We start from the raw sequence: 24,354 nt of genomic DNA, 5'->3' as shown, positions 1-24,354 counted from the left end.
GGTAGGGGTGTGTGTGTGTGTGTTCCATTTTGTTAAATTAACTTTTTATTTTGAAATAGTTTGAAATTGACAGGAAAGTTGCAAGAATATAATGAACACCCATACACTCACTTCACCCAGATTCCCCCATTATTAACATTTTACCACATATGTGTTATCATTCTTTCTCTGAATCTCTCTTTCCCATATCTTTGTGTGTGTGTGTGTGTATAAATTCATAAGTGCTTTGTGCTCAGTGATTAAAATGTATTTTATGGAGAGGTTCTTTGGGAATAAGTAAATATCTTCTTCCTCATCAAACTTTTACTTGCAGATTTTTGCAGCTACTGATGATTCTTGCCCAAATAATTATCACTGTAGTGTTTTCTAATTCCATCATTTCTTCTACCTTTATTAGTTGGCATTCAACTATAAGGTAGAGCTTTCCCTTTATGCATTTATTCATTCACTTATTTATATCAATGCAGACTCATAGATTCTTATTTTATTCAAGGGAATCTAATCCATTATTATCATCAGTTATTTTGATGCTCAAATCTTTCCATCTTTGGTGAGTGGGAGACTTTTCAGGCTAGCTTCTGTGTCCTTTTGAGATATGCTCATCATTCTTTGAGTACTTCCTGACTTTCTGGCATATCAAGGTGTTCCAGGTTCATCTTGTATTTTCTTTGTGTCAGCCTTGGACTTAACCATTTCTTCATGGAGTCCTGCTCTGTTTGGTGAAGAATGGTATTTAAAAACCAAGATCTGGAAGACCTTCTGTGGTCTGGGAGGTCTTGGCCCTCTTAACGGAAAGAGCTAGGAAATATGTATATGTAAGTACATACACATGCACATATATCATATTAGTTTGCTGGAGCTACCCTGGTGAAGTACCACAAACTGGGTGGGCTTAAACAACAGAAATTAATTCTCATAATTCCTAGAGGCTGGAAGTCTGAGATCAAGATTTAGGCAGGGTTTGTTCCTTCTGAGGGCTATGAGAGAGAATCTGTTTCATGCTTCTCCCCTCGCTTCTGATGGTTTGTTGGCAATCTTTGGGGTCCTTGGCATGTAGAAGGATCACTCCAATCTCTGACTTTCTTTTCTTTTTTTTTAAAGATTTTTTGATGTGGACCATTTTAAAAATCTTTATTGAATATGTTACAATATTGCTTCTGTTTTATGTTTTGGTTTTTTTGTCTGCGAAGCCCATGGGATCTTAACTCCCTGACCGGGGATCAAACCCACACCCCCTGCATTGGAAGGCAAAGTCTTAACCACTGGATTGCCACGGAAGTGCCTCTGCCTTTATTTTCACATGACATTCTCCCTGTGTCTGTCACTGCATCAGGGTCCCCTTTAATGACCTAATTTTAACTTGATTATCACGGTCAAGAGATATGTGACCAAGTAAAGTCACATTCTGAGGTCCTGTGGGGCTAAGACATTTATCTCTTTTTCTACATTACAAATAATAAATTCACACTGATACTCCAATTCCAATCCACTGCCCCAGGATATATTCTAGTCTTTCTCTTTGCCACCTTTCTTCTTTGACAGTGAGCAACCTGGCTCCAGTTACCTGCAATATCGTGACTTATTTACTGAATTCCTTTCATGTAACCAGTCTCCAAGTCCTGGCTCTGTTGCACGTAGCAGTTGACCAGCTCCACTGCCTTCTCTCACAGAGTTCGCTTTTACCAAATGACAGCTGAGTTAGTAAGGGGACTCAAGCACCTCTTTCCTACCTCCATGGCTCTTTGGGACCTCCAATTCTTAGACCCTAGAATTATACTTATTTGGAAAGTAACGTTTATATAGTGCTTTGGCATTTCCCAAGAATGTAGGAATATGCTTTTATTTAAATTATGAGCATCATAAAAACACTGTGAGGTTCATTTTCAGCTCCAATCTAGAGATCAAGAAACCAAGACTGATTTAAACTGTGTTGGCAGGACCAGGACCAGTAGCTCAGCCCACGATTACATCATACACTACATGTCACCCTGCACCTGAATATTATTTATATAGACGACACCGAACATTCCACATGATTGGAAAAGATATCTTAGGACCTGGGGACCCTAGAGAGAGGGTGCATTCTTCAGTCAGTTCATTACATTTACATGTCTTCTGTCATGTGTGAAATGAATTATCTGGAGTTAACCTTTACCATCGCTAAGCATACATATTTGTGATTTGTGCAGAATAGGAGAACTTGAGTTCTGTCTTCAAAATGAAATGGAGGTTTTCCCATTTAAAGTCAAGTCCTTCATTTCTAAATGCTGAATAGGATGGCACTTTTAGAAGAATTCCAGATGGTTAAATTAGGAGACTGATAATAAAAAAAAAAGAGAGAAGGAGAGAGAGACCAGCCCAAGATTACTCACAGAGCTTGAAGCCTTTTAATTTGGTTATGAATGAAATGCATTTTCATACCTTGCTCTGAAATGATTGCCAACCTCACCGACAGGAAGCCCTTGGGCATGTTATGGTCCCCTTCCCCCAAAGGCCCCTGGCTGCGCATGACTTCCCTTACAAACTTATTATTATTATTTTTTTTTTGCCAATTCAAGATGAAGTTGTTCTGCTTAGAATAAGAAGAGGCTCTACGAAGCATGTCGGTGTTTTCCTATACAGTGTGTCTTTTTGAAGGGAACGAGTCTGTGTGGGTCAGGGAGGAGGGTGGGGGGCTGTGACGTTTCTGCGTCTTGGGCTTTGCAGACAGGGATCCTCCACCAGGGCCCTTCCCCCAGGTTTCTCTCAGGGAAGGTGAGGCAGTCCCAGTGGGCCGTCAGAAACCATCCTCTTACCTAAGATTCTCAGAGATCAGGTTTCTTCCCTCTGTGTGCTGCTGCTGAAGAGGTGTGACGAAGAGGAGGAGGGGGAGGAGGACGAGGAAGATTTGAAAGGAGGCACCTTCTCTGTGGTTTGGGTTCATAAGGACCCGCTGCAGATGTCCTCAAGGAATCAAGAGGGCTTTGCTCAGATATTCCCTCGTGGAGATGATGCCCACATTGCTTTGGGAGCCTGGCTTCAGCATCCTGAGGTGGCTTCTTAAGCCAAGAGCTTTATGCTGACTTGCGATATGGCCGTGGAGTCCCATACAACTAACCCAGGGACCACAGATGACTGCTCCCATTGAAACCTCTAGGGTTCCAGCAGTAGACAGATTTGGCTAGGATCCAAACCCTGATGCTTACAAGGGTTGTAGCCTCCATGAGCATGTACTCCCACTGGAAAAGCTAAATGGCTCCTAGACTTCCTTGAAAGACTTCTTTCTCATAGTGTGGAACGTTCCCTGTTTCTCCATGTGTGGTACACGCAGCTGTATTCTTCCAAGTAGCAGCTGAAGTCCGGTTCTTCACTGTACTTCGCAGAACAAAATGAACTTTCTCATTCAACTCTGACCACACTGTCTGCAAAAATAGTACCCTGGTGGTCACTGTATCCCTCTGCACTCATCTCCACCTGACAGGTGTGTCCCTGATGGTTTATTACCTGCCACCTGCATTGTCACTGTCAAGGGCAGGAAGACTGCCTGTTTACTCCCTGCTGCGTTCTTCACTCCCTGAATCAGTGCCTGCCTCAGGGGAGGGAATCTTTAGTTATGGGACCAAACTAGGTATGGACGGGTTTTTGTCTGCAGCTCAGGGAAGGGGGGCATATATGGGATTCTGGGGCCACAATAGATGTATAAAGCCAAAGTCAGGGTTTGGGGTGATCCTAGGTGAGCCCTGGAAATATGTCTTATCCTAGCAGGAGAGATGGAGCTAGGGCCAGGATCATTTAAAAATAGGTGCCAGAGTCTTAGCAGGGCAAGTATGATGTTCAAATCTACTGGGTCATTCTAGGGTCAAAGGGTCAAAAGCTGAAAGGAAGGAACAAGGAGAGTGAACTCAGGAGGAAGACGATAATAATAAAGTATAGCATTTATTTATCATTTATTTGTTTGTTTACTTATTTGTAATGTATAAGCCAGGCAATGTGTTTTAAGTGCGTTCTATGTATCATCTCCTTTACTCCTTATAAAAACGTTGCGAGGCATTGTCTCTTATTACCTCCGTTTTGCTGAGAAGGAAAGTGAGACACAGAAAGCATAAGTAACTTGCCTGAGTGTTCGTAGTTAAGGGCTGAGCTTGGTGTCAGTTCCAGGGGGACTGGCTCCCAGGTTAGACCAACACATGGGCTCTTTCTTTAGGTCTCCACATCAAAGTTCCTACTGTCTTCCACCGAGCAGGCACTTTCTTTGGTGTAAGTGAGTCACTGGGTTTGGCACAGTTAATCATTTGAAATCACCAAAACTGGTGATGATATTGGTTAAGCTAGAACAGTTCTCAAAAATACACATCTTTTGTCCTGCAACGCTCTTGTGTTGAAATGATTGATTTCAAAGCATCCTTGATTCAGAGGCTGTCAGAACCAGGGGCCCCTTAGAGACCTCCTGGTGTGCCCCTTTGCTTCACTGATAGGAAACTGAGGAGGAGAACCCTGCATCTCCCAGACATTCCCTTTGATAGCTTAGTAGGGAGCCCGTATAGCATGGAGATTAAGAATCCAACCTCTGATCCACCATTTGCCACATTTATGATCTGTGCAAGTTAGTTAAACTCTGTTAGTCTCTGTTTCCAGTAAAAGGAAAACAATTGCTCTCAAGCACGACGCAGGTGCCAAGCACAAAGTAGCACTTGGTATGAGTAGTTTCAGAAACCTGAACTCTTGCTGCTGTTTCATTCCGGTATCCTCAGCATGGTGGTCCCAACATGGCAGACATAGTTTCTGCCACTTAATACAAGTTGGCAGAAAGGAGTGGCTGGGAATGTCTACTCTAAAAAAAGTTATTTGTTGTTTATTTGAAATATGAAGTTTACTGGCTGTCCTGTATTTTGATTTGCTATGCCAGGCAATGCTACTGTGTATGGACAACCATCCAAATTCAGCCAAAGATGATGATGCCTGCTTCCCTTCATCCTTACTAGTACCAAGTGAGGTTATCATTAGCGCTGCTCACTGGTAACCAGCTCTGCTTAGAAGGAAATCTGATCTTCCTGCCCCCCTGTGGTTGGGCAGGACCAGATGATGAGTTCTGGCCCGCGAAATGTGAGCAGAAGTGATGTATGTCACTTCTAGTTCAGAGCATTGAATTGTCTGTGTGTGACTTTCTAGAATTCCCCCAACAAAGTAACTGTAGAAGCAGAAGCAGATTTGGAGCCTCCAGCATCTTGCATCCCTAAGTGTCTATAATGAACTGAACATCCCTGCTGACCTGTAATGTATATGTAGCATGAGGGAGAAATAAAACTTAAGTACCATTTGCAGTAGCCAGGACATGGAAGCAACCTAAATGTCCATAGACAGATGAATGGATAAAGAAGATGTGGTACATATATACAATGGAATATTACTCAGCCATAAAAAGGAACGAAATTGGGTCATTTGTAGAGACATGGATGGACCTAGAGTCTGTCATACAGAGTGAAGTAAGTCAGAAAGAGAAAAACAAATATCGTATATTAACGCATATATGGGAATCTAGAAAAATGGTACAGACAAACCTATTTGCAGGGCAGGAATGAGACACAGATGTAGAGAACGGACGTGTGGAGACGGGGGGTGGGGAAGGGAAGATGGGATGAATTGGGAGATTGGGATTGACATATATAAACTATATTTGTAAAATAGATAGCTAGTGGGAACCTGCTATATAGCACAGGGAGGTCAGCTCGGTGCTCTGTGATGACCTAGATGGGTGGGAGGGAGGTCCAAGAGGGAGGGGATATATGTATACATATAGCTGATTCACTTTATTGCACAGCAGAAACTAACACAACATTGTAAAGCAACTATACCCCAATTAAAAAAAAAAAAAAATTTAAGCCAGGAGTTGGCAAACTATTGGCCTGCAGGCCAAATCTGGCTCATTTCCTGTTCTTTAAATAAAATTTTATTGGAATGGAGCCATATCCATTCATTTATGAATTATCTATGGTGGCTTTTTTTTTTGGTATAATGACAGAGTTAAGTAGTTGCAACAGAGTTGCAACAGAGTTGGCTCACAAAGCCTGAAATATTTACTCTTTGGCACTTTACAGAAAAAATTTGTCAATCACTGTTTTCAGTCCCTTACTTTTTGTGGTGGTTATTACAGCATAACTGGCTTCTCCTGATTGCTTTCTTGATTACAGTTTTTAAAGCTTGCTAATTTAATGGGTAAAAAAAAATTAAGGTAACATTGTGCTTAGTTTACATTTCTTTGATTATTACTGGAGTCACACATTTCCCTGTTTGTTGACTGGTTGACTATCTCCTTTGTCTGTTTATGGCCTTCCCCATTTTATCATTAGGGGTTTAGTGATTTTCTTATTGATTTGATTGAGTTCTCAAAGGAGAGAGGATGTTAATCCTTTGTAATTTACATGTGATTTATTCTACCAAGTCTTAGCTTAGAAAGGAGACAGTCCTTTTTCTCCAGAAGTCCAATAAATATTTAATTTCATTTGCTCTAGTTTTTGTATTTGATTTAAAAAATTCTTTTTAAAAAAAATCCACCAGTAATTCATTTTAGTGCAAAGGAGAAGATAGGGACTTAAATGAATGCTTTTTTCAAATTGCTAATCAATTTTCCAGCCCTATTTATTGATAAACCTTCCCTTTCTCATTGTTTTTTTAACACTCCTTTTATAATTTGATAAATTCTTCTATATGAAATGGTCTATTTTAAGACTAGTTTTTCTGTTGAATGAATTATCCTGTATATTCTTGCAAAAATTGCTTTTGCTATAATGTTAAGTGGAAAAGCAAAATACAAAGATATATATATGTATTATATGTATATATACATATAATACATATATATTTTTTCAACTATACAAGAAAAGAACTTTACACATAGTAAACATAGACTGGAAGAAAACAGTTCTAAAATGTTTATAGCTACATTGTTTGTATGAAACTGTGTTTTATAGTTTTCTCCTTCTTTCCATTTTTCGGTCATTTTCTAATCTTCTCATATACACAAAAAATGGAAAACTTATTTTATGGGGAAGAATTCTTCCTAAAGTGGAATCTTGGTTTTCTAATTTCTTTGACTTCTGTTATATTTACTGCTATCTCGAGAGGTTTTGCTGTGGTTCTAAAATACTTCCGTACTTTAAAATTTCTACAAGATCCTATTTACCACCATGTAAAGCTGTTATCTTTCCAGCAGCTGCTGTTCATCACCTCCTTATTTATTCAGACAAAAACTCTTTTACCTTTTTGCTAGTTTCCCAGCACTCCATGCTCTATTGAGGTTTAGATCAATGTCGGCAAGAGCTTTGGCACCTGAAGGAGAAGCCATGGGTGGCTGGTTGCAGGAGATAGGAACCCCCAGGCCCGATGCCTCCTGATTCCAACTCCGGTGCTCCAGACTCACCTCCCCAGCCACCTGCCACATAATCTTGACCTACCATGGCCGCAGCTTTCCTCATCAGACACACCCTCAGCCTTCTGTGCTTCCCGCAGCCTCACCATCTACCTAACTGCCCTCACCAGAGACTGGAAGCTCTCTCACTGTTAACATCATGAGGTTCATCCATCCCTGGTATTCCTCTCAAAACTCTCCTACCATCTCCACTCCTAGTTCAAGCCTTCGTGATCGCTCGGTTGGATTGACAGGGGTCTCCTTTTCTCTGATCTAATATACTCTTAAAGCCGGCCAGGGTTTTCTGCTAAAATAAAAGTTGAAATCAGGTTCTTTGCTTTAAAACTCCCCATTGTTGATTTTGTAGCCTGACATCCACTCTGCTCTTGCCAATCCCATTCAGTACTTACGTTTCATCTTCTTGGTATCTGAGCTTCAGCATTCCCTAAAGAGCAGTAGCTAATAATGGTCAGAGCTATTCTTTTTTTAAAAAATGTGTCTTTTTTTTTTTTTTGGCCGTGCCATGCGGCATGTGGGATCTTAGTTCCCTGATCAGGGATTGAACCCGTGCGCCCTGCATTGGGAGCTCAGAGTCTTAACCACTGGACCACCAGGGAAGTCCCTCAGAACTATTCTTTACTGAATGTTTTCGTGTGCCAGGAGCTGTGCTAAAATCTTTATGTACATTAGCGTATGTATTTCTCATAACTCTATGAGGAAGGTATTATTAGTATCTCCATTTTATAGACGGGGAAACTGAGGCATGGAAAAATTAAATTAATTTTCTAAGGTCCCATGATTAATAGTAAGTAGAATTGGGAATCATATCCAGATTTCTCTGATTTGGGAGTTCACACTCTTAGACATCAGGCCATATTTCCTCTCCTGCTTCTTTGACTTGACTTGCACTTTCTGGGTGTCCATACCCTATGCTGACTCAATAGAAATCCATACCCCCTTGGGACTTCCCTGGTGGCACAGTGGTTAAGAATCCGCCTGCCAATGCGGGGGACAAGGGTTTGAGCCCTGGTCCACGAAGATCCCACATGCTGCGGAGCAACTAAGCCCGTGCGCCACAACTACTGAACCTGCACTCTAGAGCCCACGAGCCACAACTACTGAGCCCACGTGCCACAAGTACTGAAGCCTGAGCACCTAGAGCCCGTGTCTGCAACAAGAGAAGCCACCCCAGTGAGAAGCCCGCGCACTGCAACAAAGAGTAGCTCCCGCTCACCACAACTAGAGAAAGCCCGCGTGCAGCAACGAAGACCCAATGCAACCATAAATAAATAAATAAATAAATAAATAAATAAATAAATAAATTTATGAAAAAGAAAAGAAAGAAAGAAATCCGTTCCCTCATTTCAGCTCCTTTGGAACCCCCAACCCATGAAGCCAATACCCTGGCCATGAGGAGAAAGGGGTTTATCCAGAGAAGGAGGTTGGATGAGGGGTCTTTTGAGGGCTCTGAAAGCTTTGGACTAGGTGATTCATGTGATGCTTCTTGGAACATGGCCTGCCATAACAGTGGCCAGTGAATAGGCAGGGTGTCACGGGAAAACAGAAACATCTTTGGGACGTCTGACTTTTGGTTAAGTTTTCTGGATTGTGCCACAGCTCTTTATCAGCTTTCTTGCTTCAAGATGGCCAGCTGTGCTGTCAGCCAAGTTCTTGCACCTCCCATGTCATAAGCCATGTCTGTCTGTTGGAGAGGATGGTGGGGTTAGGGGCTTTTCTAGATTTTCTGCTTTCCCCAACTCTGCCTTCAGTGAAGGCAGTCTGTTAGCTTGACATCAATGATAATATGAGTATTTATACCACGGGAATCACAAAAGCTACAAATCATGGCTTTCTTTTTCTCATAGAGCCAGCTGTAAACTACTTACCAGAACACCACTGGGTACAATCCACTGGTTAAATGCACAGGCTTTATCATCAGACAGGCCTAGGTTTGTGTCCCAGCTACAACACTTCCTAGCTGTATGACTCTCTGAACCTCAGGTTCCTTGTTGGAAAAACGGGGGTGACAATGGCAACACGGTAGGGTTTTTGTGAGGATTAAATGAGATAATGCATGCAGAGTGCATCATTCAACAGTTGATAGTAATTATGATAGCTAATTAATGAGAGTAAATAAATGAACAAAAATGAAGTTAGACAGCCATTAAAATGCCTTAAGAGTCCAAATTGAACAATGCCCTTAACCGTGTATAATGTGCCATGGAGACACAAACTGGAACACAAAGTGTACAGATTTCCAACAGTATGGACGTGCAGGTATAAGTCCTAAAGTTTCTGGGAAGGGGGAGATGTTAAGAGACTGTTTTCAGTGATCAGTTTCTAGGAGTTTAACAGAAGGAATGATTCTTAGTAGACGTAACTCATAGATCTCAGAGGTGGAGTCAAAGGACCACGTAAAAATGAGATTTGAAAAGCAGGCAGACCAGGATACCAAGCTAGTTTAATCATTTGGAAGTTCTGTGACCTTGAATGAGATACTTAATTTTGCAGAACTTCAGTTTCTCATTTATAAAATAAGAATAACCTACTTTGTGTTGTAAGAATTACACGAGCTAATGATTTATATGTGAATGACCTTTGCTCTATTATAAACCATCCCAAAACCATGATTTGCTTCCTTATAATTTTATGGGTTGGCAATCTCGTCAGTTCTACTTCAGGTCTTGTCTGAAATCCCTCATGTGACTGTGTCATCTGATGGCTCAACTGGGGCTGGAGAGTCCAAGACGGCCTCAAGCACACGTCTGGCCATAGGTGTTGGCTGGTAGCTGGGATGGTTTGGTTTTCTTCCACATCCTCCAACAGGCTGGACTGAGTTTCTTCACAGCATGATGGCCTCAGGGTTCCAAGAGCAAAACCAGAAACTGCAAAACTTCTTCAGGACAAGATTCCAGAACTTGCATAATATCACTTCTGCCACATACTGTTGACCCAAACAAATCACAAGGCCATCCAGATTTAAGGAGAGGGATGTCTCATTGCAGAGCGGCTGGGAGCAAGGAAGGGGATTCACTAGGGCCATAATTATAATCATTTCTCACACTTATTAACATGTGAATGTTCTCAGCCTTCCCCATTCCTGCTACTTCCCCCTGTCCCAACTTAATAAAGATAATATTGTCTTTGTATTTCCGATTTCACCCATTCCCCTTCTTATAAGATGATTTCTGCCTTGCTTGTCTGACTCTCTGGGTGTCTGTGATTTAGAATCAGGAGAATGGTTAGAGATGGAGAATCAGATAAACAGGCAGAAAAGGGGAAGAAAAAGGAGAGACCAGAGCCTATCCCAGTCGTGGCGGGTTTTCAGTGCATTCTGTGCAGAAGTGGAGGGTGAGGCTGGGATAAGAGACTGTAGAACTGCAAAGGGTATATGAGAATAGAGAGGGGACAAAAGGGAATTTTAAGGAGTTTATTTCAAATGCAAGTAATGAACAGAACTATTTTAAAATTTCTTTTGACTACTGGATTGCATTTCTTTGAATGTGCCTTTGCCTGGAAATCGGGTTACACAGGGTCTTTGAGTTTATTTGGGTAAAATACGCAAACGCCTCTTCAGTACGTGAGACATAGTGGGTACTCAATAAATGATACATGCTATAACGATCATAGTTACTTCTGGCTGCCGCTTTCCTTTTTCTTAGGCTAAATGTGATGGTTCTCTGTTCAGGTACTTCTTGCCTCCATTTTTCCCCAAGAGATATTACTTTTGCAAGACCCAAAGTAAAAATCTGGGGCACTGCTGCAAGACATTAAATTCAGGTATGGCATAAAGGAATAATTCCACTTTCCCCCTTCTCCATGCATCATTTAAGGCCATAGATCCTGAGGAAACTGTCAGAAATACAAGCAGCACTAGCGGGGAGAAAATTCACAGGCATAGGTTTCTGGAACTGCAGAACCACACCGGTCTTGTTCTCATTGTCATGGGTATGTGAATTTCCAAGGTCCCTGATCTCATATTTTTCTGCATTTTTTTTTCCAGTGGGACCTTCCCTTTTATTTTTCTACTTTGACCATGATATTTCTAGTCATCTTGGGACCATGTAAGGTAGACTTGAAAATCTCCCAGAGGTAAGAATTTTCTCTTAATTTACAAATGAACATTTTAGTAGGAGTTTCTAATTTTATTTTCACTTTATCACCATATGAAATCATTTTATATAAGTATTTATTCTCTCATTTATTTCCTTTTTTCAACTAGAATGTAAGCCCCATGAGGTTTTGGTCTTTATCTGTTTTGTTTACCATGGAATTGCCAGCATTTAAAAAAGTATCTGGTGCAATTGATATTTATTGAGAGACTAATGGATTTTTCTTCTTAAAAAAATTTTTTTTTTACATGGGAGACTTCTGGTACTATAAGTATTGTCAGAACATAATGGGCTAGGTATCTCCTGAACTTCATAAATTTGGGAAACAGGGAAATAAGAGTCAAGCATTAAGGTCAATTCACAATAGACCAGAGCAAAAGGTGCAAAGTCATCTTAAAAAGACACTGTTTTTAAGGCTCACAAGATTTGATATAACATGACTGAATGTACTAATATAGATTATAAATATGTCAGAAAAGAAGTTGGACAGTGGTGGAAATGAACATTAAAAGATAGTGGAGAGGTGAACTTGAGCCATTTCCTCCTAAATAAGGGGGAGAAGCAATCCTGGTCATTGAACTTGAGTATGGCATTACTACCAAAGGGCTCTCCCTATTGTGAGAAATAGTCCTCAGGTTATCCCAACTGGATGCTGTGGAGGCCTTCACTCATTCACCCAATCTCAAGTTCCTGTTCACTGTGCCACCTTCTGATGGACCTGAACTTCCCACCCAGGTCTGCTTTCTGAAAGAAAGTGTGCTGGTCATAATTACCAGAGGTCTCTGGGCCCTACAACTGTTATACTTCTCTTTGTAACATAACTAATTGGAATTCTGGTGTTATACATCATTCTCATCATGTTGATTAATGGGAGTCCAGCCTCGAGAGTCAGACCTATTCTCCACAAACTGGTAGTTATTGTTCTGAGCCTGCACAGCCAAGGGTCAGACCTACATTTTGGGTTATTTACTATAATGAATGTCCTCCTGTGAAAGCTCCGAAGACACAGCCACCACCATCTCTTAGAGGTACCATGGTTTTGTCATGGGTCACTCCCCTTTATTCCAAACATATTTAGGAAGAACTGAAATGGTCTTTGTAACAAACATGTGGCATGAACACTGCCTGTCTGGAAAACCACATCCTTATTCTAATGAGGCCAATATTGCTCAACCATTTCTAATCTTTTCTTTGAGAATGACCTTCAAGGCCACCTGTGATAATCTGTCTTTGTATTGAATATTTCATTTAAGTTCAATCACTGAGCCGTGACTTGTGCTAGGTTGAGTGCTAGTTACTGAAGGATATGATATGTAGCAAGAACCCCTCAGAGACATTAGGCCCAATGCCTACAATGAGAGCTCCCATCTTGGTTAACTACAAACTCACCTGACTTGATTTCAAATGATACTTTATTGATTCCAGAAGTTAAATCTGCAACCAAAGATCAAAATTTTTTCGCCATTTAAGACATTTTAATAAATCTACCTCAGTCTCAAAGGGCAATTTCTCTCTAATAAATTTATTTTTCCATAGTGGCAACATCATTAAAATAGGTTTTATAGCTTATCTTCATGTAGTAACTACTTTGGAGGGACATAATAATTCAGATATATAACTCTGGGTTCTTTGTTGAAGACGAAGCTTTCCTCAAAAGCCCTGTATGTATATTCATTTTTAACTCAGTTGTTGGACAGTTTTACTATGAACGTTAGCATTTTCCATTCCTAAGCATATTCTAGTTTTGCTTACACAGGTGAAAAGAGGTTGTTTATATTCTTAATCCCGCTTTTAATATTCATAAGTCATTTTAAAGTTTCTGAAGGGTGGTCATGGAGATAATACTTTTGAGAAGAATTTACCCAGCGGTTCTTAACTCTGGCTGTGCATTAAAATCACCTGGAGATGCTTTGAAATTACCTGGATAATTAAGTCAAAATCGCTGGTGGTAATATCCTCATACCATATCAACCTTATGAAGTTGGTGTATTATTCCTATTTTTTTCAGATACTGGATCTCAGAGAGGTTAAGTAAATTGCCAAGGTCACACTCAGATCTGTGCTATTGCAACTCCATGTTCTCTGCACAATGTTGCCTCTTTCAATTCTTAATAGAGCAGTTTGACAGGGTAAAGTGCACATTTCCAGTGATTTTGAGGGGGCAGTAGAAAGATAAATTAGTAACCACCCATTGTTTGTAAGGTGACTCTTTAGATTGCTCCTTGCTAGGAAAAAGCATTGAGAGTTATTGTGGTGAATGACTGATTATTATGGACGAGCATAGAGAGGGGTTCCATGTAGAATGCTGGGTTAGTAAAACTTTAGTTTCAGTTCAGGTGAATCATATCAAGAAAATATGAGTTTGTTTGTTAGTATGTCCAATAAAACGGCTGGGATGTAAAGAAATTTGATGTCGAATATTGCAGCTGCAAAAACAGAGGATTCCAACCCTGAAGAGGCACTTTTCTGCTGAGTCCTGTTGCCTCTGATCCATTTTGCAGCAAGATGTCCCAGGTCTCCTGAGGACATGGACAGGCTCCTGGGCTCTGTGAGTGGGAATTTCAGGTGGGAAGTAGCAAGAGTTCTGGGTGGAGTCAGGTTGGAAATAGTCATCTGTGATGTAGTGAGAGGTGGAATGCATCTCCAGGTGTGCAGGGATGTTCCTTTAAAAGACAAATTTTGCCATAAATGGCATCTCATTTATTATATTTTTTAAATAGAATTTATTTTGATAAATACTTATAGCAATTTTTTCAAATAAAAAGACCATATCAATTATATGTTCCTGTTAACCTTGACTAACTGTCCGGGTTAGAGTACTATGTTTGTAGGTATAACATTTCCTGATAAAATAGTGAGTACCAAGGAAGCAGGTCTTATTCATTCATTTAAAAATGTGTTGTAGGAGAGGCAAACATCTACCTCTACCCATATTAGGTTTTCAGCTTAGATTCCTTAAAAGAAAAGGCAGATTAATAAGAGAAAAACTGTTTATTAACTCATGCAGCATACATGGGAGAAAACTGAATGAAGAGTAACTCAAAATAGTGGCTTAGAACTCTGGCTTATGTATCATCTTCAACAAAGAACAACGAGTTTGAAGAGAAATGACAGGACAAAGGAAAGAAGTTTTAGGCTTCAAAGGGCAGCAAACTTTGGAAGGTAATATATGGGAGGATACTAGTGCAGCTAGGTTTCTTTGCAGATTCTCCTGGTGCTGTCAGGAGTCTGTCTTCAGTAAAAGTAGAATTTATATCCAGCCTTTAGGCAGAAAAAGAGGACGTTAGAGAGAGCTTTTCATAAGTTTACTGCTTCTTAATGTGTTTACTGCCAGCTTAAAATAATTTTTATGTCAAAGAGACATATTTTGGGTGACATATTCTGGTTTCCTTTAGTGTTTTGAGTGTCTACTCTGATCCTACATTGTACTAGGTGATGGGAAACAGTATTCCAATGACCTGGTCCTTATGCTCATAAACCAGTGAGGGAGACAGACAAATGACCAGTACTTGGGTGGGAGGGACTGGTGGGAAGGAGAATGGGTCAAGTATAGGTGCAAGTGCTGGTGACTTTGGCAGCAGGAAGTTGAGGGAAGATGAGTTTCATTTTCTCTGATGGAGGAGGTGAGATGAGGCTAGCTGTCAAATGTGGTGGCAGAGTAGAAGGTCAGAGAAAGAACAAGGTTTGAAATAGCAGCTATGGAGAAGAAAGATAGGACAAAGGGAGGCATAACTTGACTTTCAACAATTATTTTCTCCTAGTGTTTTTGAGCCGGTAAAGATAATAAAAGGAATTGAATTCTCTTTATTTTACCAAGAAATCAACAATAACCTTTACATCTGCTTCTGGAACTCTGTCCCTTGAAACCAAGGTCAAACTGAGAACATTGTACAATGTCTCATAAAAGCAAATGCTCTCAAATAACAGACATTGTATCACCTAAAGGCTTTTGGGTATAAGAACAGGACTGTCTTTTGGGGACACTTTAGTTCTTTAACAAAAAAAAAGGGAAATCAAACCTTTCACATTGGATGATGCACCTAATGAGTACAAGGTGCTCTCATCATTACAGCTGCTTTCTGAGGCAGGTGTTACTATCTTCCCCTTTTACAGATGAGGAAACAGAGGCATAGAAGATTTACTCAAGACCAACTGTTTTTTAAGGGACAGATCCAGGGTCTGAACTAAGTTCAAAATCTTTCCATGATAAAATATCCATTCAGTGTATTTGATATGGGGGGTGAGGGGAAATCCCTGGTTTCTATCCTTGTCCTCTCCATCCTGTAAACGTTTTCCTGTAGGTTTAATGAGACATTTTATGATTATATTTCTTTTTTTAAAAAATTATTTATTTTATTTATTTTTGGCTGAGTTGGGTCTTCGCTGCTGTGCGTGGGCCCTCTCTAGTTGTGGCGAGTGGGGGCCACTCCCCGCTGCGGCGTGCGGACCTCTCATTGCAGTGGCTTCTCTTGTTGTGGAGCACGGGCTCTAGGTGCACGGGCTTCTGTAGTTGTGGCACATGGGCTCAGCAGTTGTGGCTGGCGGGCTCCAGAGCACAGGCTCAGCAGTTGCGGTGCACAGGCCCAGACGCTCTGTGGCATATGGGATCTTCCCGGACCAGGGCTCGAACCCGTGTCCCCTGCATTGGCAGGCGGACTCCCAACCACTGTGCCACCAGGGAAGCCCTGTGATTATATTTCTCAACAGTTGATTAAGCATGGGTAGATCTGAATATGTTGATGTAAGCTGTTTAAGTCTTAAAAGATTTTCTTGGGAAATATCTCTTCAACTAAAAAAAAAAAGATGAAAAAAATGATATTGGGACAATTGGCTATCCATATGGAAGACAATCAAATTAGACCTCTAACTTGTGCCATACATCAATACAAATTCCAGAAGAACTCAAGTGTTAAATGAATAAAGCCACACCATAAAAGTTATAGAAGAAAATGAAGGATTATTTATAACCTAGGGATGGAAAGGCCTTCCCACACAAGATGCAAATTCAGAAGCTGTGAAAGAAAAGATTGATGGACTTGATTACATGTATGAGGAGGTAATTACAGCATCGTTTATAATGGTGAAAAATTAGGAACAATCTAAAGATTCCTTAATAAGGAACTATTTAAATACATTATGGAACATTTACATTATGGAGGAGTAATGCAGCCTAGCAGTTAAATGCATGGCATTCTGATGCCAGACTGCCTGGGATTGAATCTCATCTGCACCACTTAACTAGCTATGTGTCATTGGGAAAATTACCTCACTCCCTCAATTTCCTCATCTATAAATTAAGCATAAGGATTTCCTTTATCTCACAGAGTTATTGTGAGGATTAAATGAATTAATAATGTAAAGCACTTTGAACAGATCCTTACACATAGTTACCTCTACCTAAGTACTAGCTACTTTATCACGGAGCACTTAAAAAAAAAATGAGGTGGGCCAATGTGCAATGATTCAGTATCATCTCAAACTATTACGAAGAAAGCAGGACAATGTATAGAGTGTGGTTCGATTTCAATAAAAATATGTTCATACTTACATATGTGTGGATGAAAAGGAATAAAGAGAGAGACTACGGAATAAGACGACCCACCAAATTATGAATCGTTGTTATGTCCAGGGAGGGCAGTAGGAGGGTTTGCAAAGGAACAGTCACATTTTATGCTTCGTAATTTCATATTACTTCAGTCTTTTACAAAGAGAATGAGGTTACACACTTTGTGTTAAGGGAAAAAGGAAGAAAGGAAAAAGGAAGAAGGGAGGGAGGGAGGGGAGATGTCTTTTAACTCTCTCTGCTGTCAATATAGGGTAAAACTGAGCATAAAAGCACAAACACCCATGGCATGGGGCACTGCTCCCCTCTCCTCCTGACACAACTCCTAGTCTTAGAAGTGAACCATGGAGCATAGGACCTGGATGGAAGAGGGAATAAACTAGAAATGGGTAGGGCAAAACCTGTGGTCCAAATAATCTTTATGACTAATAAAAAAATCAAATCTAGACAGCTCATACATAAACCCAGGCATTAATTCATATGGAATACTGAGTTACATTTTGAATAAATCAATTCTTTTTCTAAGACCATTAATGTTCTTCTTAAAACATCTTTCCAGATTTGTGCATGCTTTAAACAAGAAGAGGATCTTTCTCATAAGTTTCTAGGCTAGTTACACAAAATAAGATGTGTTGTGTGTGTGTGTTTAGTCACTCTGATAGATTGCCTTGGTTAGTCATTTTCTTCATACCTGCATAGAAGAGACATAATTTAGAGACACAAACTCATTAGACGGAAAGAACCCAGGATTGGGAGGCAGGAAACCTGACTAGTTAGTCCTTTTCTCAATTACGACAGTTATTTGTGTGTTCTTGAGCAAATCACGGAGTTCTTTAGCTGTAAAATGCAAAGATTAGATGAGTTCTTATATGATAAATTTGGTCCCTTCCAGCTTCAAAAATTCCAAGATTTGCCATGCATTTTTATTTTCAAAAACAAAAACAAAGCAGTCACTCTTCAGAATTATTGCAATGAGAAACCATCTGCTTCTTATTAGGTTGTATATTAGGCTTAATTAATAAAAGTATAGTATCAGTGTGGGAGGTGTTGGAGGTGATTATTTACAAGACTGTTCTTTCCCCAGTGAATGGTCCTGGCACTCTTGTCAAATATTAATAGACATATGGGTGTATTTCTGGACTCTCAATTCTACTCTACTGATCTATATGCCTATCCTGTACCAGTTCCACACTCTTGATTACTGTTGCTTTGTAGTAAGTTTTGAAATTGAAATGTATGAGTTCTCCTACATTGTTCTTCTTTTTCAAAATTGTTCTGGCTATTCTGGGTTATTTGCAATTCCATAAGAAATTTAGAAAGAGCTTGTTAATTTACCCAAAGAAGTCAGCTGGGATTCTGACAGGAATTGCTTTGATACTGGAGATCAATTTGGTACCAGTGTTATATGGGATGCCTTCCCATTTCTTTGGATCTCCTTTAATTTCTTTCAACAATGTTTTCTTGTTTTAAAGTATAAGTTTTTCATTTCCTTTGTTAAATTTACTCCTAAGCATTTCATTCTACTTGATGCTATTGTAAATAGAGCTGCTTTCTTAAATTTATTTTTGGATTGTTCATTGCAAGTGTACAGAAATACAGTTGATTTTTGTATATTGATCTGGTATACTGCAACTTTTCTGAATACATTTATTAGTTATAGCAGGGTTTTTTTGATTCTCTAGGATTTTCTTTTTTTTTTAATTTAAAAAATTATATATGTTACGAATATTTCTTCCCAATTTGTTCTCTCTCTCTCTCTCTCTCTCTCTCTCTCTCTATATATATATATATATATTGTTGTTGTTGTTTATCTTTTGGTCATGCCACACGGCATGTGGGATCTTAGTTCCCCGACCAGGGATCGAACCCATGCCCCCTGCATTGGAAGCATGGAGTCTTAACCACTGGACTGCCAGGGAAGTCCCTCTAGGATTTTCTATATATCATATTATGTCATAGGCAAAAAAAATAGTTTTACTTCTTCTTTTCCAATCTGGATACCCTTTCATTTCTTTCTTTTTTTTCCTTAATAACCCTTTCATTTCTTTTTCTTCCTTAATTGCCCTGACAAGAACGTCCAGTACAAATGTTGAATACAAATGGTATGAGCGGACATCTTTGTCTTGTTCCAGATCTTACAGGGAAAGCATTCAGTCTTTCACCACTAAGTATGATGTTAGCTGTGGGTTTTTTACAGATGCCCTTCATACCTAAGTATTTCTTTTTTTCCCCTTCCTTCCTTCCCCCTTCCTTCCTTCCTTCCTTCCTTCCTTCCTTCCCTCTCCCTTCCTCCCTTCCTTTCTTTTTTTGGTGCTAATGTAACTGGTATTGTGTTTTTAATTTCAAATTCCAATTTTTCATTGTTGGTATACAGGAAAGCAATTGACATTCCCTCCAGCAATGTATTAGAATTCCAATTTCTAAACATTCCTCACTAAGATTTATTTCCTTGTATCCTATACTAACCTTATATCCTATATCCTTGCTATCATTGCTTATTAGTTCCAAGAGTTTTTCGTCAATTCTTTGGTATTTTCTACACAATCATGTTATATGTGAACAAGGAGTTTTGTTTCTTCTTTCCAAACTGTAAATATTTTATCTCCTTTTCTTGTCTTTTTCTTTAGCTACAACTTCCAGTATGATCTTGAATAGGAATGGTGATAGAGGACATCCTTGTCTTACTCCTGAATTTAGGGGAAAAGCATATAGTTTCTCACTAGAAAGAATATAGGTTTTCTGTAGATGTTCTTTATCAAATTGAGGAAGTCCCCCTCTGTTCTCTTTTCCTCGTTTTCTGAGAGTTTAAAAAAAGTTTTTATCATGAATGGGTGTTGAATTTTGTCAAATGCTTTTCCTGCATCTCTTGATAAGATCATATAACCTCTCTCCTCTAGCTTGTTGATGTGGTAGATTACATTAATTGATTTTTGACTGTTGAACCAGACTGACATACTTGGATTAAATTCCACTTGGTCATAGCTTATAATTATTTTTATATGTAACTGTTACTGAAAGTGGGGTCTGGCTGCTTGCTGCTCAAAAGCCAATAAAGAGGCAAGGTTGGTGGAAAGGAAAGTTTGCTTTATTTTGGATGCCGGCAGCCGGTGGGGCTTTAGGGGGAGGGCGGACTCCTGTCCAAAGGCCCACTCCCCCACCCCCCTACTGACAATCAGTGAGCAAGAGCTTTTATAGGTGAAGGGGCGGGGCTACATGCAGAAACAGCACAGGCAGCTCTGACAGTCATCTTGAAATTGGTCCTGCGGTGGTCTGATCAGCATCATCTTGAGTGTTTTAAGTACAATTAATCTTCAGTTACAGGGTCGGTTTGTTCCCATTTCTTTGAGGCCAATTCTCGGAATTGTGGTGGCTTATGTCATGGCTACAGCCTGGTCATCATGTACTTAACTTCTTCCACCTGTTGGGGGTTTCAGTATCTACAGGACAGCTCACAGGATATGGCTCAGAATATTATCTATAGCCCTTGAAGAGGAACTGAAGTTCCTTGACTATGCTTAATGACTAAACTATTATTATTTAGTCTTGTTGGACTGTTTTCTTTTGTTTCTGCATTTTCTAACTTCTCTGATTAAACTTATTCTTTGGCTAAAGTTTTTTCACAGACAAGAGGCAGGCTGAGGACATGGGGGTAAGGACCATAGGGTCCTTCTCTGTTTCATTACTAGATTCAATTTGCTATTATTTTTGCATCAATGTTTATGAGAGATATCGGACTGCAGTTTTTCTTCCTTGTACTATCTTTGTCTAGTTTTGGTATTAGGGTAATGCTGGCTGCACAGAGTTAGGATGTGTCCCCTCCTCCTCTAGTTTCTGGAAGTGATTGTAGAGAAATGGTAACTTTTCTTCCTTAAATGTTTGGTAGTATTCACCAGTGAAGCCATCTGGGCTGGTGCTTTCTATTTTGGAAATTTAACTTTTGATTCAACTTTAAAAATAGACATAGACCTGTTAATATAATCTATTTTCCTTGTGTGAGTTTTGGCAGTTTGTGTATTTCAAGGAATTGTTGCATTTCATCTATGCTATTAAAGTTGTTCATAAAGGTTAGTATTCCTTTATTATCCTTTTAGTGTCCCTGGAATCAGTAGTGATGGATCCCACTTTCATTTCTGATATTAATAATTTGTGTCTTCTTTCTTTTCAGCCTGACTAGAGGTTTATCAATGTTACCAATCTTTCAAAGAACCAGATTTTGGTTTTATTAATTTTCTCTATTGATTTCCAGTTTTGAATTCCATTGGTTCCTGCTCTAATTTTTGATATTTGTTTTCTTCTGCTTGCTTTAGGCTCATATTGCTCTTCTTTCTATAGTCCTAGGGTGAAAACTCAGATGACTGATTTTAGATCTTTCTTCTTTTCCAGTGCATGCATTCAGTGTTATAAATTTCCCTCCAAGTACTGCTTTCAGTACATCATGCAAAGTTTTATAAGCTGCATTTTCATTTAGGTCAAAATATTTTTAGATTTTTCTCCAAACTTCTTCTTTGATTCATGTGTTACTTAGAAGTGCATTGTTTAGTCTCCAAAGCTGTGGTTGCAGGCTACTGGTTTTCAAGGGCACTGTGGAACTGGGATCAGGGAATAGGGAGGTTTGAGTTAAATGGGTAAGTTAAATGCCACAAAGTTTGTTATACTTACTGAAATCCAGCTCTTTTTTATTTATTTATTCATTTTTGGCTGTGTTGGGTCTTCGGTTCGCGCGAGGGCTCTCTCCAGCTGCGGCAAGCGGGGGCCACTCTTCATCGCGGTGCGGGGACCGCTCTTCATCGCGGTGCGCGGGCCTTTCTCCATCGCGGCCCCTCCCGTCGCGGGGCACAGGCTCCAGACGCGCAGGCTCAGCAATTGTGGCTCACGGGCCCAGCTGCTCCGTGGCATGTGGGATCTTCCCAGACCAGGGCTCGAACCCGTGTCCCCCGCATTAGCAGGCAGATTCTCAACCACTGCGCCACCAGGGAAGCCCCAGCTCTTTTTTAAAAAAAATAAATTAAAAAAATAAATGCTCTTTAGATTGTTGCGAGCTTCTGGTTAAAATCAGAGTTTGGAAAAAGCTGATTTAGGCAATTTTTGCCTGTGTTCTTGTTACTTTTATGGAGGAATGGAGGAGAGAATTTTCGAAGTCCTTAGTCTTACCATTATTTTCACCGATGTTCTTAACACCTTTTGATGTTCACATTTGTCCTCTATGTGTCTTCTTTGGTGATGTGTCTATTCATGTCTTTTGCCAATTTTTGAATTTAGTTGCGTATTTCCTTTTTGTCAAGTTTTCTTAAATAAACTTTACTTTGGGAAAAAACTTAGATTTACAAACAAGTTGCAGAAATAGTACAGAGAGTTGCCTGATAATCCTCACCCAGTTTCTCCTTTTGTTAACATATTTCATCACCTTGGTTTATTTGTCAAAACTTAAGAAATCAACATTAGTACATTATGATTAACTAAACTGCAGACTTTATTTAGATTTCTTATTGTTGAGTTTTGAGAGTTCTTTATGTACTTTGGATGGAAATCTTTTGTCAGATCGTAATTTGCAAATGTTTTCTCCCAGTCTGTAGCTTGTCTTTCCGTTCTCTTAACCATATTACACTTATTTTTAAAATGTCAGCAAAAAAATGTATTTGAGTGGTACCATTTTTGTTTTATTTTTGGCATTTCTCTTTGATGAACATAAATGTTTTAAATAAAATAACCAAAAACCATTATTCCAAAATATCATACTCAGTTTAACTTGAATTAAATGCCTTATGACAAAGTTTTGTTTTTGTTTTTCTGTTGCTTTTGACTTAAAGATTCCAAGTGTATTGATCTCCTTTTCAATGTAAAGACATACACCTTAAAATTCAGGCTGCAATTGTAGCACGCTAGTACTACCTGAAGGCCACATACATTTTATACTGATAAATAAACTTGGTTTTATACCTGAGATAACAAAGTCCAGTTTAATAATGACTGAGACATCACAACTAGGCTCTCAATGCATATAATTTACTCTTCTTTGCAAGTATGGAGCTATTGATTGTTAATTATTCAGGCTTGGCAATCTTCTGCCTGCCCTACCGTATTTGTGGACCCAAGTGTCATGTCACTGTTATAGTTCTATGTCTATCTTGGACCCAAAGAATAGGTATCAAGTGTGACAGAGGCTGAATAACTAAGGAGACCCTAGAAGCCTCCAGCCATGCACTTGGCTCTGCTGTCCTTCAGCCCTGACTGAGGCTGGCACGGGAACAAGTGTAGTTAACATCTTTTTCTCTGTCCCAGCTTCGCTGTGTCTTCAACTAGCGCCCTGCCCGTGGAGGCCTACCCTCTTCCCTCTGTCTGTCCCTGTTGTCTTTCTAGGTCCCAGCATGTCATTTCTGTCCCAGCAGCCCCAGTGATGTTTGATAATGTTGGCAACAGCAGAAAGCTTTTAGAGAGAGGTGCACAAAATGCCGAGGAAACCTGGAAGAGAGATGGGACATTGAAGCTCGGCAAGGGTGGCGTTTACTGTAGATCCTGCGCACCTGTGAGGGCGTGTCTATCACCACTGAGCATCGTGTTGGGACGAGCACCAGGGGGCAGGTCAGGATGCCTGGCGTTTTTAGCCAGGGCTGGATGTGATTCACTCTGTGCCTTAGGCAAGGGTAAAGCACTGGGGGGGCAGGAAGCTCATTGTCTTTCTCTCTGGGTTCAGTTTTCTCATCTGTAAAATGGTGCTGGTGGAGGTGTGGAGGGGCTGGACTTCTTTTTGTTGTTGTTGTTTTTGGCCGCGCTGGCGTGTGGGATCTTAGTTCCCTGACCAGGGATAGAACCCGTGCCCCTGCATTGGAAGCGCCGGAGCATTAACCACTGGACCGCCAGGGAAGTCCCAGGACTGGAATTCTTGGTCCTCAAAGGTCTTTGAAGCTCTAAGGGTCTAAGACAGCGGTCTTCAAGCATTTTGCTCATATACCTCTAAATGACTTTTTGAAAAACTATGACTCTTATGCACAAAAGTTAATATCTAAAATTTTGCATCTATTTAAATAATAGCAAAGGATGTGATTTCCAATATGCTGCAAAAACGGACAATTTTCAAGTAAGAATTCATATATCTAAAGATGGATCCAATGGAATCTAAATGCCATGTGATATGAAACCCCCTTTATCCACTTACAGAAATACATAAACTCCTTTCTTCAACATTTTGAAATTTTATGTTTTCCTTTTATCCATGAATTCGTGTTTTTTCTTCTACTTCTTCCACAGAATTTTATGTTAGTGCACATATATTTCATGCTTGAAAGTTTTTTTATTGA

General features: G+C 39.8%; 1 protein-coding gene across 3 annotated transcripts in view; it reads left to right on the top strand.

Annotated features, from left to right (window-relative positions):
- MTHFS (methenyltetrahydrofolate synthetase) overlaps positions 1–24,354 on the top strand; it is a 301,335-nt gene that overhangs the window by 175,517 nt on the left and 101,464 nt on the right. For 2 of the 3 annotated variants that reach the window (XM_057544183.1, XM_057544182.1), the window contains exon 4: positions 11,388–11,476. The exons of the other annotated variant lie outside the window; for it this stretch is intronic. In XM_057544183.1, coding sequence (XP_057400166.1) covers positions 11,388–11,476 — 89 coding nt within the window. The remainder of the gene's footprint in view (positions 1–11,387; positions 11,477–24,354) is intronic. 3 annotated transcript variants of the gene reach the window in all.

The sequence above is a fragment of the Balaenoptera acutorostrata genome, chromosome 3, assembly GCF_949987535.1.
Source record: "Balaenoptera acutorostrata chromosome 3, mBalAcu1.1, whole genome shotgun sequence".
Lineage (NCBI taxonomy): Eukaryota > Metazoa > Chordata > Mammalia > Artiodactyla > Balaenopteridae > Balaenoptera > Balaenoptera acutorostrata.
Note: the sequence above shows the minus strand (reverse complement) of the source record. Positions and strands in the feature narration are given on the sequence as shown.